We start from the raw sequence: 14,183 nt of genomic DNA, 5'->3' as shown, positions 1-14,183 counted from the left end.
TGCTTCTCCCTCTTCCAGCCTGTGCTGTTTCAGGGCTCAGAGCAAGAAAGGCACATAATCCATACACTTGAATGCCTTTGGGCACCTGCAGGGATCTAAGTGACTTGCATCTAGGTCAATAAAGTGTAAGTTAACAGTCAAGCTTTAGAACAGAACCATGGTGCTTCTCCAGAAACTCACTATTTTGCAGTATTTTAGATGGTCTGCTAAGCTCATGTTATAAAGATAGAAAGGCATCTGCATCAGTAGCTGCAAAGCCCATTTGCAAAGTGACTCTAAGTGCCCTAATTCTTGGCATAATCTTATCTTTCACTTGTGCACACGTGCTTTCTCTGGTGGGGAGGGAGAAGCCATCCTGCCACGCCAATGGCCAGTCCCAAAACGTTCTGCAAGCACAGCTCAGCTGCCTGACAGGGCTCTCACCTTCTCCACTGCAGGGGTGTCCTTCCCATGCCTACCCATGCCATACCTACTTCCTTGGAGGGATTTTACCCAGCCCAGACACACCAGTGCACAGAAGGGGCCAGCAGATGTCCAGATTTTTCCAGTGCCATGTTTCAATCCCATTTTAAGGGAACATATCAAAACCAGGAGTGAGAATATTACTTTTCCCCCAAAGCATAAGAATATCTGCAAACCAAGCCCTCTGTCACAGGGTCTGTGCTTCACCTAAACAGCAGAGGGCATGTTTACTCCAAGACAAGCAGATGAACATTTTGTAAACATTTCATGGCACCTCTAGGTCACTGAGTTAAAATACAATACTGACACCTTTGCTCATACTGGTGGCAGAGTCAGCAGCATGTTCCTTGCTACCTCACTCAAAACCAGAAATTATGATTCTCTGAAATAAATGAAATTAATTAGAGAGGAATTAGGTGAACTCTACTTTTTAGGAAAATATCTACCACCCATATCTGGCTAGATCAACTTTTTTTTGAGACCTTTAGCGTGACAGACTCACAGTGTCATCAGCCTCCCCTCCCCCAAAAAGAAACAAATTAACTAGAGAAAATTCTTGATAAAATGAGCAGATAAGGATTCCACTATATAGAGGCTCCCAAAGGAGAAATATAATTTAAAATGGCATCTGATGAAGCATCCCAATATCAGTCTTCTGTCAGGGATGGGGGGTGCCTTCTGGGTGGGCTTGGCTGCCTTTGATGGGGAAGGCACAAGGGATGCTGCACAGCATCTGTGCAGAGCAGAAGCCCTCTTTGCCCTCCTCATGTTCTTGCTGCCTGGCCCTAATGGCTGGTGGCTTCCATGAGCCATGGGATGTCCCTGGCATTGCTGTAGCACCCTACACCTTCCTGCAGATGAAGCAGGTCACTTCTTGCTTTTCCAAAAGCTAATGCACCATGTCTGTGCTGCTGGCTTGGGCTGTGTCACACTGATGAGCCACCTTCCTGGTGTGTCTCAGCAATCCCTGGCCACTCAGGGCAGCAGGACAGAGGGGCTGCCCGTGGAGGCTGCCCCAGGGAAACTGCCAGTATTATACCCATTCACACTGGGGCAACAGGCCAGGGAAGGCTTTCTTACAGTACTGTAAGAAGATTTTGCCAAGAGAGTGTTAGATCTACTCTGGAGGTGGCCAGGGGATGAAGGCATTTGCATAAAGCACTTGGGAATTCCTGGCCTGAGCTGAGTGGGGACTTGGAGCAGTGCTGTATCCACTAAAACATTATTTACTCAGCCATGGGGGGACTGTGGGGATGCTAACACAATATTCTTCCACAGTGGATGTTTTCTAGTACTTATCTTGGTCTAAGTGTCTCTGATTAGTTCTTGACATGCTAAAATGTCACAACCAAAAAAACAGATTAGGGAGCCCAACGTACCTACCTTGGCAACAGCTCAGCTCTCTAATCTAATGGTGGCACTTCCAGTGACTGGGTCTGGGCTTCATCTCTGCTTTGCACAGACACCAGAGGCTCAGTGACAGACCTGTGTCCCCAACTGCACTTTAACACTGCAGCTGGAGGTGTGCAAAACATCTGGAGCCACCTGAGGTCCAGCCCAAAGCTGGGAGGAGCTGCTGCTGGATTTAGTGAGGTTTAGCTCAGATCTTCTGACTGCTGGAAGGACATTCCCTTAGAGAAGAGAGGTATCCTGCTGGGATCTGCCTTGTGACCCCTCAGCAATACTGCAACTGTGAGATGTTACAACACAGAACTGTGGGACAATTAGTTGTCCTTGTCCAGGAACCCAGACGTGGGTGTGGCTGGTATTTACTGATTCACAAGAAGAATTCCCAGAAGTGGAGTTGCCTGTCCCTGTGCAGTTAACTACTGACATGTGGAAAGATCCTCCCTGATCACCCTTAAGTGTAGGTTACTCCTGTCACTCAGGGCACATGGCCCTTAAGTGCTGCTCCTACACTCACATACTTAATGGATGAGTTTGTGCCTTGTTTTGTGAAACTACAGCACAAAGAAGAAAACTGGGGCGAAAAATCAAACTTCATTTCCATCTTCATACACTTTCATTACATATTAATAAAGGAACAGGGAAAAAAACAGTCAGCAAGAGGTGCTATTATAGGAAATTCTCCAAGGCCTGTGTGAACAAAAACCCAGTAGTGGAATTTTAGCTCTTTTAAACAGTCACTCAGAATTTGCTTCCTGCTCTCACAATATATGTTTTCCACATTTCTTTCTGGTTTTGTGTTCCCTTGAAATAAAGACAAAGTGCTTTCAGAAACCTGGAATCTACTGAACAGAATCCACTGTGGTACTTCATAAACAGCAAACAAAGATAAATGATCTGAAAGGCCACAGCAGCTGTGGGACTTCATGGGTGCAGTGACCAGCTTACTGACTTCTTGTGCAGAAGTAGGGTGGAGATAAATTGCACCCACATTTCCAGGCCATTACTACATCTGCTTTGCATTTAGAGAGTGCTCTGTGTGTTCCACGTTCTCATGCACGGTGGGACGAAGAGGGATGTCAGGGTGACAGTCTGTAAGAGAAGCCAGGTGACTGGCCCTGTCATTACCTGGCTGTAGTGATGACTCCACCTTAATGACACAGGAAAGGCACCCCTGGGTGTTGCTGGCAGGACACAGCACTCCCAGCATCTGTAAAACCCCTCACGAGCCTGGCCAGGTGTGAGGACAAGGTGTTCCCTCTCCTTGGGCCATCACACTGTCCCCAGCTGCCCTGGGAATTCACCATGGACATTCCACACAGAGCAGGGAAAGCAAAGCCAGGTGAGATGCAGATGTTCACTGCACACACAGGTGGGGATGGAGGGGCAGCACAGTTGCTTAAGGTATCTAAGCCCAGCACATGAAGCCTAGAAGATCAATGAAGCCCTGAATCAGGCTCTGGTGTTGGAATTAGCTTGTTTTGCCTCTGATTTAATGAGGAGTGACTTTGGCCTCTCAGGCTGTAACATAGCCCATTTATTGTAACAAGATTGGAAAGGAGAATTTAAACACCCATAATGAACAGAAAGAGAGAGCAATTGTGGCTTCCAGGAGGTGAATATCTGAGACCTTTACAGACCAGACTTCCCCATGGCCTCTTCTAGGGCTTCACCAGCATTTTATGAGCCTGCCCTTGCTCTGCTCCCTCCAGATGACTTTATTTAGTTTATACTGGGTATCAGCAATCCCTTCCCCCAGTATTTCTTAGACAGACCAACGAGATGATCACACTCAATCCTGGCTACAGATGTACTAAAACCAGCACAAAGCAAGGGCTATGCTGCTCCTTGCAGGGCAGTGTGACCTTAGTAAGTCACCTCCACAACTGTTCTCTTATTTTCTCTTCCTCTGCCATTTTAAATATTTGCTCAGCCCCAGAGAGTTTTGCCATCTGTTTTTCTTCCTGTTGAACAAAGTCAAAACACAGAAATCCTCTGCAAAAGAACAGTGATTTTCACCCAGCTCTGCACAACCTCTCTTGTCTCAGCCACCTGTTGCTCCACAGGGCAATTTTCAGTGAGTGAAAGCTTCCACAGAGCCATGCAATAACGGGCACTGTCTTATAACAAATACATACAGTTCCAGATATTACCTGTGATTGGCAAAACACTGCTTGAAAATGTAAACACACTCCTGAGCATAATGCAGCTTTAGAGGTGAGGACCATTCAGTCTCCAGGATGACAGCTGGGTCAAAAGTTTTCCTTTAGTACACATCCCAACACAATTAAAATAAAAGCTAGCTTTCAGGTTAACAGCTTAGGTGGTGCACCTCAATACACTTCTCCCTCTTTTTATTCTCCCTTCAGGAGGAAGATCAGCTTTCTTCTGCAGGATGTTTATAGTGCAGCCTGGCTGGCAGCATCCGGGAGATCTGCTAGGACACAGACATCTCTGTTCTCCAGAGACCTGTCCTGTCATCACCACAAAATCACCACCTCTCTGAACCATGCCCTTGCCTGTTTCAGCAGGAACCTCTTTCAGCCTTGGAAAAATGTATAGATAAGCTTTGTGTGGTCACTATAAACAGGAGAAAAAAAAAGGATCCTGCTAGATCTTAATTGAGGAGAGCCAGACACACAACACTTCATGATTTTAAGCTCTCTCAGGCTCTCTCATCAAGGCACTCCACTAGAACTGGTGGTTTCACAATGGAAAAACAGTGGCATAATGTAGCATAATTTGGGTCCACCTATCTGCATCTGCCTTGCCATACACACAACTGCTTTTACCATTCTCCTTCAGTACCTTGACAGAAATGCAATTCCCACTCTGCTAAGAGAAAAGGGAAATGTCATTTCTGATTTTTTAGATAAAGTGCTGGTTGTGGTACACCACCATTTGGCCTGACTGGCAGCTTGAGTGTGTATTGCCAGGGCAAGGGGTGTTTTTAATACAGAAAGGTGCTACATTTATCAGCATTAGTGTTGGAATGAGGCCCCAGGTGGGAAGCAGAGACTGAGAGTGGCTATGTGAGCCTCCAGCTCAGTAGCAGCTCATTACTGAGCTCTCTCTGCTCCCACTACAAAAGAAGCCCAAACTCCAGTTCAAGGCTTGGCAAAACCAGAACTGACACTTTTTGTGACTCACACTAAATTAGCACATATGTCTGTAGGCAATACAGACCCACCAACTCCCCTTGCAGCAAAGGCATTTCAAAACAGACACGTGTTCTTGGGAAAAAATAATCACAAGGATGATTGTCTCTACCTCCATGCTAGTATTGGGGTCAAGGTCATCACACTCTGATTCCTCTGAGCTGTTTGTCTCCTTGTTTGGCAGCATGAAGAGGAAGAAAGAGAACAAGAGATTAGAAAAGAGATTGGTTAGTCAGGGCAGAGCAGCACAGTTGTGAGCAGCATGGAAATGGGTAACAGTAGGGAAAATGCTCCTAGAACACAAACAAAAACCAAACTGACAACAAAACAAGGGAAGCAAAGGCAAAGACATGCTTTTGCCAGAGGAGCAGCAGTGGTTCTGCAGTTCGTTCAGGTGGTGAAAAGGAGGAGGAAGCAGGAGGAGGAAGAACTGTGCCACCATGCTGGAGCAGCCCTTCCCTCGTGCCCAGTCCTTCCTCATCCTCAGGAATGGTGCCAGGGCTAGTGCACCAGGCCTGGGAGACAGAGAGCCTCTGCAAAGGAAAACACTTCACCATGGACTCTCCTGCAGAGGGGTGGATCCAAAGGACATGCTCAAGTGCTTTCCTGAGTCAAGGCTGGGCTTTGGTTGTGCCAAAATCACAACAAGGGTTCGCTTGCCTCTGCTGGGAGGGAAAGCCCCAGATTAGTCCTGAGCAGGCCTCATGGTCGCTTTATAGGGATGGATCCTCTGAGTTGGAGCACAGTAGTCAGGCACCCAGAGCAGAAGATGGAGCTTAACCCCACAGTTCTCAACCTTTTCCACACTGGGAGATCTCAGAGAAAGAGAGAGAGACGCGGACGCACAGACACACACACACACACAGACACACACGAGACCTTCTCCTGGCAAGACAGAGTCAGCATCTCTGCCCTGTCTGATAACACAGAAAGAAAAAGGTCACTGAGACCATCTCCCTAGACCAGGAACCTTAAGAATCCCCTTATCTTAACATCTGGTGAAATACTGACCTAAAGAAAACTCATCAGCAAGGCCATGGGTTCACCCAGTGGCTTTCTCACTGCTGCAGCTGCATGATGAAGCTGCAGACCAGGCTAGATCAGTAAATCACTAGTGTCCCAATTTTAAGTTATTTAACCAGGTATATAGTTGGAGGATAAGGATTACTTACTTGCATGTGGGATGCCAGGAAAAAGAAAACAAAAAACAAAGACTGCATTTTATCTTGCATGCAAAAATCCTGCTAAAATGGATACTACAAAAAAAGAACAAAAAAAAAAAAAAAATTAACTGAAATTGAAAAAAAAAAATCAACAAAAAACCAAAACCCAAACTCAAAATTGCTGCCCCCTCGCTCTCTCAGGAGAGGATGCTACAGGGGGTGGAAAGGAATGGGAAGCAGGAGAGCAGCACAGAGCTTTCAGATGGCCTTACTCACTTTAACTGAGACTTTGTTGCCCAGAATATCCTTGGATTTACGTGGCCCATTGGCTTCATTTTTGCCACTGCTCTCCTTTTCCGCCCGCTTTCTCATGCGCAGGGTATGCCATGAACATGACTTCCTGTTGTACCAAAAAACGCAGCAATCAAATGGCAGATCATAGCAGGAAGGAAGAGTTTGGAAGGGGGAACCAGCATCCACATTTGCAATTACTGCAATTCCCTAGAAGGTGAAAGCCACTGGCAGGCAATATGCCTGTCTCAATCTCAGCAATGAGAGCTGAAGTTAAAAACCAAACCAAAGAGTTCTGCAAAGCAGATGTTGTGCCATACTTGCTGTTTAAATGCATGGAGCAGGAAAAAAATGTCCATGATGGAAGCACAGGCAACTCAAACTTGGTCATCTGGTTTCAGGGGCTTTGTCTTGCATTGCCACAAATAGAAATTGATCTTAATTTCACTACATTTAAGAGACCAACTTGGTCCTCAGTCCCGTTGGTTAAAAGCAGTGTAACAAATATAAAATTGTAAGAATGGCCCTAACAGATTACTCAGTATAGTAAATTAAAAAAAAAAAAAAAGAAATTCAAATTGTTGTTCATTACATGTTGCTCAGAACACAAACAGCTCAATAAATAGGAGCTGCATTATTAATTTTCCAAAAGATAAGTAATTTCCTAGAATGACAAGCTCTGCTGTGCCTCTCAAGACTAAGAATTTCCCATTTGACTTTGCCAATCCAGTTAAAGAGGACAGCCCACGGGTTTTGGCTAGCATCACAGCAGGCACCATTTCCAGTAAATTTGTCACCCCTTATTACTGCTCCTATGACCCTATTCTTGGGAAAAAAAAAAAAAAAAAAAAGACTAATCACCCTTTGTAAGAGCAATGCTGTGTTGACAAGAGAATTGCATATCAAAGCAGACGTAAGAAAAAAATCAAAACAGTTCTTGATATGGATTTAATTTGATTAAAATAGTGGACAGGTCAGGGGGAATTTGGGGAAGGGTATGTTGTCTAAAGCATAAAGCTCTCAAAACAGCAGTGTGATGAGCTGGGATCCAGGTTCAAAGCATCTGCCCACCTTTAAGTCATGCAAATTTGATTTGCATGTTCAAGCCCAATGTTTGGCACATGTCACGTCTACAGTACCTTGATACATTTTACAAAGGAAGTTGTATGAAATCCAGGGACCACCTGTGGTGCCAATAAAACGCAGTATGTTAGCAAGGCAGGACCCAAAGGATGCCCCACAGCCGACACTCCCCCATGAACGCTGCCTCTGATGGAGCTGTGCAACAGCTCAAAGAACAAGCAAACCCTGCCACAGCCACGGGACTGAACTGGGTCACAACAACTGCTTCTGCAACCAGGATTAGATCTGCACTAACTGTACAGGCAGCTGTGTCTGAGCACAGGAGCACAGAGCTCCCAGCACGGCTCAGACAGGCACTGAGCGCTGACTGGTGTGAGATGGGAACGGCACAGCAGGGGAGTTACCCACACTCAGCACTGTTACATTCTCCTGTAGGATATCTAAGAGTCAAGGACATGGCAGATGGGGCTCCCTGATCTGTGTAATGAACATAGGTGAGTAATTCATGGTGCCAACACCGCTGGATCAGTGTACAGCATTTGTCACAGAAGACAGTTTTATTACTTAAACTAAGTAGTCACTGTGATGTGGCAGACCAGATGGGGTTGAAGATAGCACAGCTCCAGGTTGTTTTTTACTCATAGGACCCCTATTATTCAAGCATCTTTTTGTTTTCAGGGTTGTTTTAGCTGTTTGAGCCTGAAAACATTGTTTAGGACTTTAAATCTCACTGCAGTGAGAAGGGCAATTCATGTGTCTTTCAATGTTACACCTTCCTGACCACAATTCATCTGCCTACAGAATTTGATGCAGAATTTTACTGTAGAGCTGCCATGAAATCAGTCTTCACAGGCAGTCTGGTATTGTGATGATTCTAAGGGGATGTGGTTACATATTGTGGCTAGAGAGGAACCCGGGAATGGCCGTGGCAGATGTGCAAGAGATGTGCCAAGCAATTCCTTTGGCTTAACATGCAATTCCAGGTAGCATTCATCACTGACTGACAGGTAAAGTCATCATTTCTCTTGACTGAAATGGCAGCAGAGATCAAGTTATTATTTTTAGTGAATCTGTCACAAAATCTTTGCTCGTGTTCAATTCTGCGCCTCGAGGTATTTGTGTAAGGTAACACAATTTGTAGCAAACATCATGCATTACCATCTAGTCCTTTTAGATGTTAAAAGAAATCAACAGGTATTACTGAAAAGAGGGTTGTACCTTCTGTATTTAATACCAAAAAACCACTTTCTTGCATTAGTCATTTCAGACAAATTTCTAAAAATCAGAAAAGAAAAATATATATCCACACATTTGTTAAATAAGCAACAAAATATTATAAACAAAATTAAAATCAAAACAAAACAAAATCAAACAAAAAAAAGGGTCAAACTAATTCTTTTACCTCATTAAAACATGCTCATGGTGAAAATTTATTTTACATATTTAAAATAGTACATTTAAAATTAGTTACATTACAGGTACAATGATGAACATTGCGACTATCCATTATATTGCACAACCTGACTTCATCAATGTGAGTTTGTTTCTTTTTTTTTTTAAATAGTGCAAAATAGTTTATACAGGAATGTACTTGGATGGGGGTCTTGCAAACCAAAAATATATTACAAAAGTTACTGCAAACAGAAAAAAAAAATCAAAACAAATGAAAAAAAAAAAAGATACAAGCTGTACAAGGAAATTGCCATAGACAACAAAATCTCTCCTCCTAGAGAAGCAAACCTCAGTCCAACACAGAGCCTGGATTTTTGTGTTTGCTTTTTTTATCTAGATGCTGTTATAACCAATATATAGATTAGTAACTTAATACAACATAAATATAAGTCCAGTCCAAGCAGGTCCATGTTGGTGTAAAATTGTGTCACATAAAGCATATCTTTAACCGTCTATGGTTTTATTTCTCTCCAAAGTATAAACAAAATCCCACAAAATGAAAATAAGCAAAACCCGAGCTATCCACCATGGCTGCCCGACGCTGCGGATTCACCACTCAGTTTGTTCCAATGGCACTGTAGATAAAAATCAGCAGGATTTCCCTACCATTTGGGTTTATTTATTTATTTATTTATTTATTTTATTTTCCTCAAAAAAAATCCACATAGTGCTCCCAGCGAAGCCAATAGGGCACTTACTTGATGCTTCCATCGCTATTATCTGTAGTGGATTTGGGGAGGGGAGCCAAGATACTGCCAGGGATCCATCCTTCAGCAGCTGGAGAGTGGTCGCTTGCGGGCTGGAACACCAGGAACATGTTCTGCTGGTTGATAGCAAGGATCTGAACCACCTCTCCTTGATTCACACAGATCTCATCCTCCTTCAGTGCATAGTAATCTTTAATCACCACCATGGAAGAGGTCCCATTGCACCCTCCCAAATCAGTCTGCAAACGGACACAACACAAACCGGTGAGCGCAGGAACCGCCCTTCCAGCGGCGATCCCACCGCCTCGTGGCCAGCCTAACCAGACCAGGGAAAAACACACAAAACACTTGCAAGTTCATGCTGGCAGAAAAGGATTTTAGAGATCTGAAAGGTGGCAGTAACCTAATACAAACCAGTCTCCTATTTCAATTCCACATCAGACTTCAAAGCTGCTAATGACCGTGTCCCTGGGTGTTCTCGTCTGTGGGGGTGTTACAGATGAAGGGTCTGTGGCTAAGCCAAACAGGGACAAAGACAATGAAGCTGAGTTACAGTTAAATACTCACAGTTAAATACAGGTCAGATTGAAAGTGGCTTTGGTGAACCTCAGTCAGCAGCAGGGTCCAAACACGGTTGGTGGCCACTGACTCTTTGGTGGTTTGTGTGTAGTGCACATGTACCCAAATTAAAACCTTTAGCTGCCACCCTGCGAGCTGCTATGTGGGGAAAGGTCCAAGCTCTTCCCTACCACAGATTTTTTCAGGAATGGGTGGTTAATGGATATTAGAGAAGCCAGAATATTACTTCTGCCAGTACTGCAATGGATATCTCGTTCACCAGATCTGCAAGCACAGTGCCCTGAAAAACATTGAGATCAGTGCTCCGGGGTCAGGCTCTGTGTTTCCCAGATGAAGTGCCATCCATGTGGATGCCAGGGCTTTTGCATGAGCTGCTTAATCCCAAATCACATTACCCCATTGCTTCAGTCTGTTGATTCCTGTTGACCTGGTTAGCTGCTAATCAAAGCTAACACCACGGATCACCTGTGGTACAAGAAACGGGCCGTGAGATCATGTTTTATCAGAGGAGCTCAGTACCTTGCTTTGCTCATACTTGTCTCCGGGCTGTGAGTGCTCATACCCTGTGCTGCCGTTGGAGGTAGATATCTTCAGGGGTGGGAGGGATGGGTTCCGGCTGGGGGCCTTGAGAGGCTTCTCGGGCGCTGCGGGGATGGAGGAGTGTGGCCGGGCGCCGGGCGGGGGCAGCCGGCCGGCCGGGGGCCGCAGCACCGCCGAGCCGCTCTCCTTGCGCTGGTACTCGATGGGCGACTGCAGCGCTGCAAGAGAGGACAGGGTCACACTGCCCCGAGGGGCTGCTCACACGGGGGGTGCTCCAACACAGCAGAATCACGCTGCAAACCAAACAGCAACAGGAGATGCTGCCCCTGGGAGCACGTGGCAAAATCACGGCTAGACAGGACACAAGCACTTTACGCCGCGCTGTGCATGAGCTGAACACAGCTCTCCAGGCTGTTCTTCACATCTAACCTACACTGTGAGCAGGATAAAATGCTTGCCATTTTTACATACGTAATTGCATTCATTTTCTTTGAAACCGCACAAATTAATCACATCCTGTAGTCAAAATAAATGAAAGCCTGACTGAGAGGTGCACAGCACATCTGCAGTGAATTTTGCTAACATCAGAAAACACAGGTCAAGACCTCTAAGCCTCATTTGCATATTCCCAAGCAAGTGTGACTATTAAATACTCCTCAGACGTGATACACTTGGCTCTCAATGTGCTTTCTACATTAATTGCTTCAGTTCAGGGAAACTGCTGGAACTGGCCAGCAAGTGAGGAGGTATAGATGGCACCAAGACATCAATCCCTCCAGTCAAAACCTCTCCAGAAAACACCCAACAGGCAACACTAAGCAGATTCATAAGCCATAAAAAATAAAGTCTGCTTGTGAGAGTAGATTTTATAGTCATGGAGAGAGCTTGCACTGGGAGATGGAAAGAAAAAAAATCCAGATCGTAAGAAAAAAATAATTTGTTATGTTTGGAGAATGGATCAGGGCTGGGACTCACAGTGAGCAGATTTGCTGGGCTCAGGCTACCAGCCCAGACCTATGGGCTTGGTTTTTTGCATGTCATGTGGCTTTAACTGATGATTTATAGTCAGTTAATACTGTGTACATGCACCAGACTAAACCTACTGGAATGCAGAGAGACTAGTCTAGCAAGAGGCAGACAGAGGACATAATGTCACAGCATCAGCCCCACCAGGGAACCACAACAGAAGGAATGTCTTCCTCAACAAAATGAAAAGGAAAGAAAAACAGAAAAGCTCAGCACCATACAGCATTCCCCTTCCAGAAAAAGGCAGGACAACTCAAGAAATCACTCATACTAAAGAACAAATGACTGGGAAAAATAAATCAAGGAGGATGCCAGATCACCATTTTCTTAAGCAGGACACAGACACAGATCTGTAGCAATCTGGAAGATTACTTGTCTCTAAAACCTGACCCTTATCACAAAAGCAGATTGTATTTATACCACAGAGACTGCCAGTTTCACTTGCTTACCTCAGCTGCAGCTGGAAATGGTTTAGTCCTGCTGCAGACCAGCCACAGAGGGCAAGGAAGGCTGGGAAAAACTCTGACAATGATTTTTGACAGTGACATTTTCCTACTGTATACAGTAAATAAGGCTGCAAGGTTGTTAGCAGTAAGATCTGAATGGGTACTGATCAATCTATCTGGAAACAATCTCCTGTACTCAGTACTTTTAAAGGGTATTTAGTTGAGGGTCCATTTCTGACCACTAATTCCACCATGAGCTATCACAGTGATGCCTGGCTTCCAGCCCCCTGTTAAACATTGTCAGTATTCTCAGAAGCTTCTGGCAAAAGTCAGTGTCCATCTACTTGCATGTTTTCTCCTTTTCTCTCAAATTCCCCCACAAAACATGATTTAAAAAAGAAACAGGTGAATGGCATTTCCCTTATGAAACATGTCCAGCAGTGACAGCAGATTTTTCTTTACAGCTTGCTTCCTAAAGAACAGTCATAACAGCCCATCATTTGATGCCCAGCCTGTTTCTCAAGCTTAGCACCTTTTACTTTTCCGTGGAAAAATATGAAAAATTGAATATGACACTTCTACATTAATGAAGTTTGGATGCAAATCCCATGCTTTGTACATAGCCCCTACTCTTTAGGACTTCCCTGGTGAAAAGAGAAAAATCAGAGACAGCTTGGCCAAGAGCTTGAGGGGAATATTTTGTTATGGAGGTTATGCAGCATTGGCTCAGTGTGGAATTAATATGATTTTAAGGACACAAAACATCTGCTTTAAAGAAATGCAAAGCTAAAGAACATATTTAAAGATTAATCAGCCTCAATGAGATTCCATTCTAAAAGCCACTTAAAATATTCTGGACTGGACAGGCTCATCTGGATACAGAATTATTTTCTTGGATCTTATTTATAGTTTAAAGGTAAATCCTTAAGCTTGTGTTTTAATAGAAATACATTTTTACTTTTGCTTTAGAGATAGTGATGATTATGTTCCTAACCCATCAAATTGCATGCTGGCCTCAGAGAAGATAGGCTGAATAGGAGCTATGAAAATGCCACAGTAGAAAAAGGCTCACAGGGCAGTTAAGTACTGTGAAGATAAGATGAAATACCTAAAAAAATAAAAAGAACAAGCAAGAAAGATATGGAAGGGACAGCAAAACCCTGCATTAGTGCCTGTGGAGCTCTCACAAGGCTTTTTAAAAAAAGTCTGCAGCTAACTGTTAGTGGAACTTGTTTTATTTCAGTAATTCCTCAGTCAGAGTCAACTGCACTGACATCCACCCATAAAGTTTTGGTACCAACTGGTCAGACTGGAGAACTTAGACTCTTTGTCTCACCAATGTATTTAAGGAATCATTTTACAATGGTTTTCTATTCCAAGTCACAAAATCACAGTATCAAGTTGTGGCATCATGGGTGAAATGTATTTCCCTTCTCAGCTCAGCCATAGATTCTGAACTGTCACAAGCAACTTTGCATATAACTCCTTCCCAATTAACTTCTGAAAAGTAAAATAAAGCTGAATTAAAATTTTTAAAACGTCCACATTGAAGAAAAGGCAACCTTTACTTTGATGTGAACTGAAAGAGCCTCTTCCCATTTTGCAACAAAAAATCCACAAAACCAAATAACAAAATCCCCACCCAAAAAAACCCCAAAAAAACAAACAAAACCTAACTATTGTGCCAAGACCAAGCATCTTGATTAAAGCAAATATGTTTTATTATTGATCATGTATTAAGCTATTAAATATAGAACTCTAATATAACCTCTATAAAATAAGCTGTTTTGAAATGAATAGTTTAAAGCAATCTTGGAGGCATCCAAAATTGCTTTGTTCCTGCCAAACAAACAAAAGATGTATTCTTTT

At 43.8% G+C, this 14,183-nt stretch overlaps 1 protein-coding gene across 3 annotated transcripts in view; it reads right to left on the bottom strand.

Annotated features, from left to right (window-relative positions):
• Positions 1-14,183, bottom strand: part of KALRN (kalirin RhoGEF kinase) — a 455,469-nt gene that overhangs the window by 18,799 nt on the left and 422,487 nt on the right. The window contains exons 49-52 of one of the 3 annotated variants that reach the window (XM_056495829.1): positions 10,822-11,060; positions 9,715-9,962; positions 6,467-6,590; positions 5,140-5,199 (exon numbers count right to left, since the gene is read on the bottom strand). In XM_056495829.1, the coding sequence (XP_056351804.1) occupies positions 5,140-5,199; positions 6,467-6,590; positions 9,715-9,962; positions 10,822-11,060 (671 nt within the window). Of the gene's footprint in view, positions 1-5,139; positions 5,200-6,466; positions 6,591-8,771; positions 10,768-10,821; positions 11,061-14,183 lie in introns of those variants that run through there. The other 2 variants (XM_056495830.1, XM_056495831.1) reach the window with 2 other exon arrangements.

The sequence above is a fragment of the Oenanthe melanoleuca genome, chromosome 7 (assembly GCF_029582105.1).
Source record: "Oenanthe melanoleuca isolate GR-GAL-2019-014 chromosome 7, OMel1.0, whole genome shotgun sequence".
NCBI classification, from domain to species: Eukaryota; Metazoa; Chordata; class Aves; order Passeriformes; family Muscicapidae; genus Oenanthe; species Oenanthe melanoleuca.
Note: the sequence above shows the minus strand (reverse complement) of the source record. Positions and strands in the feature narration are given on the sequence as shown.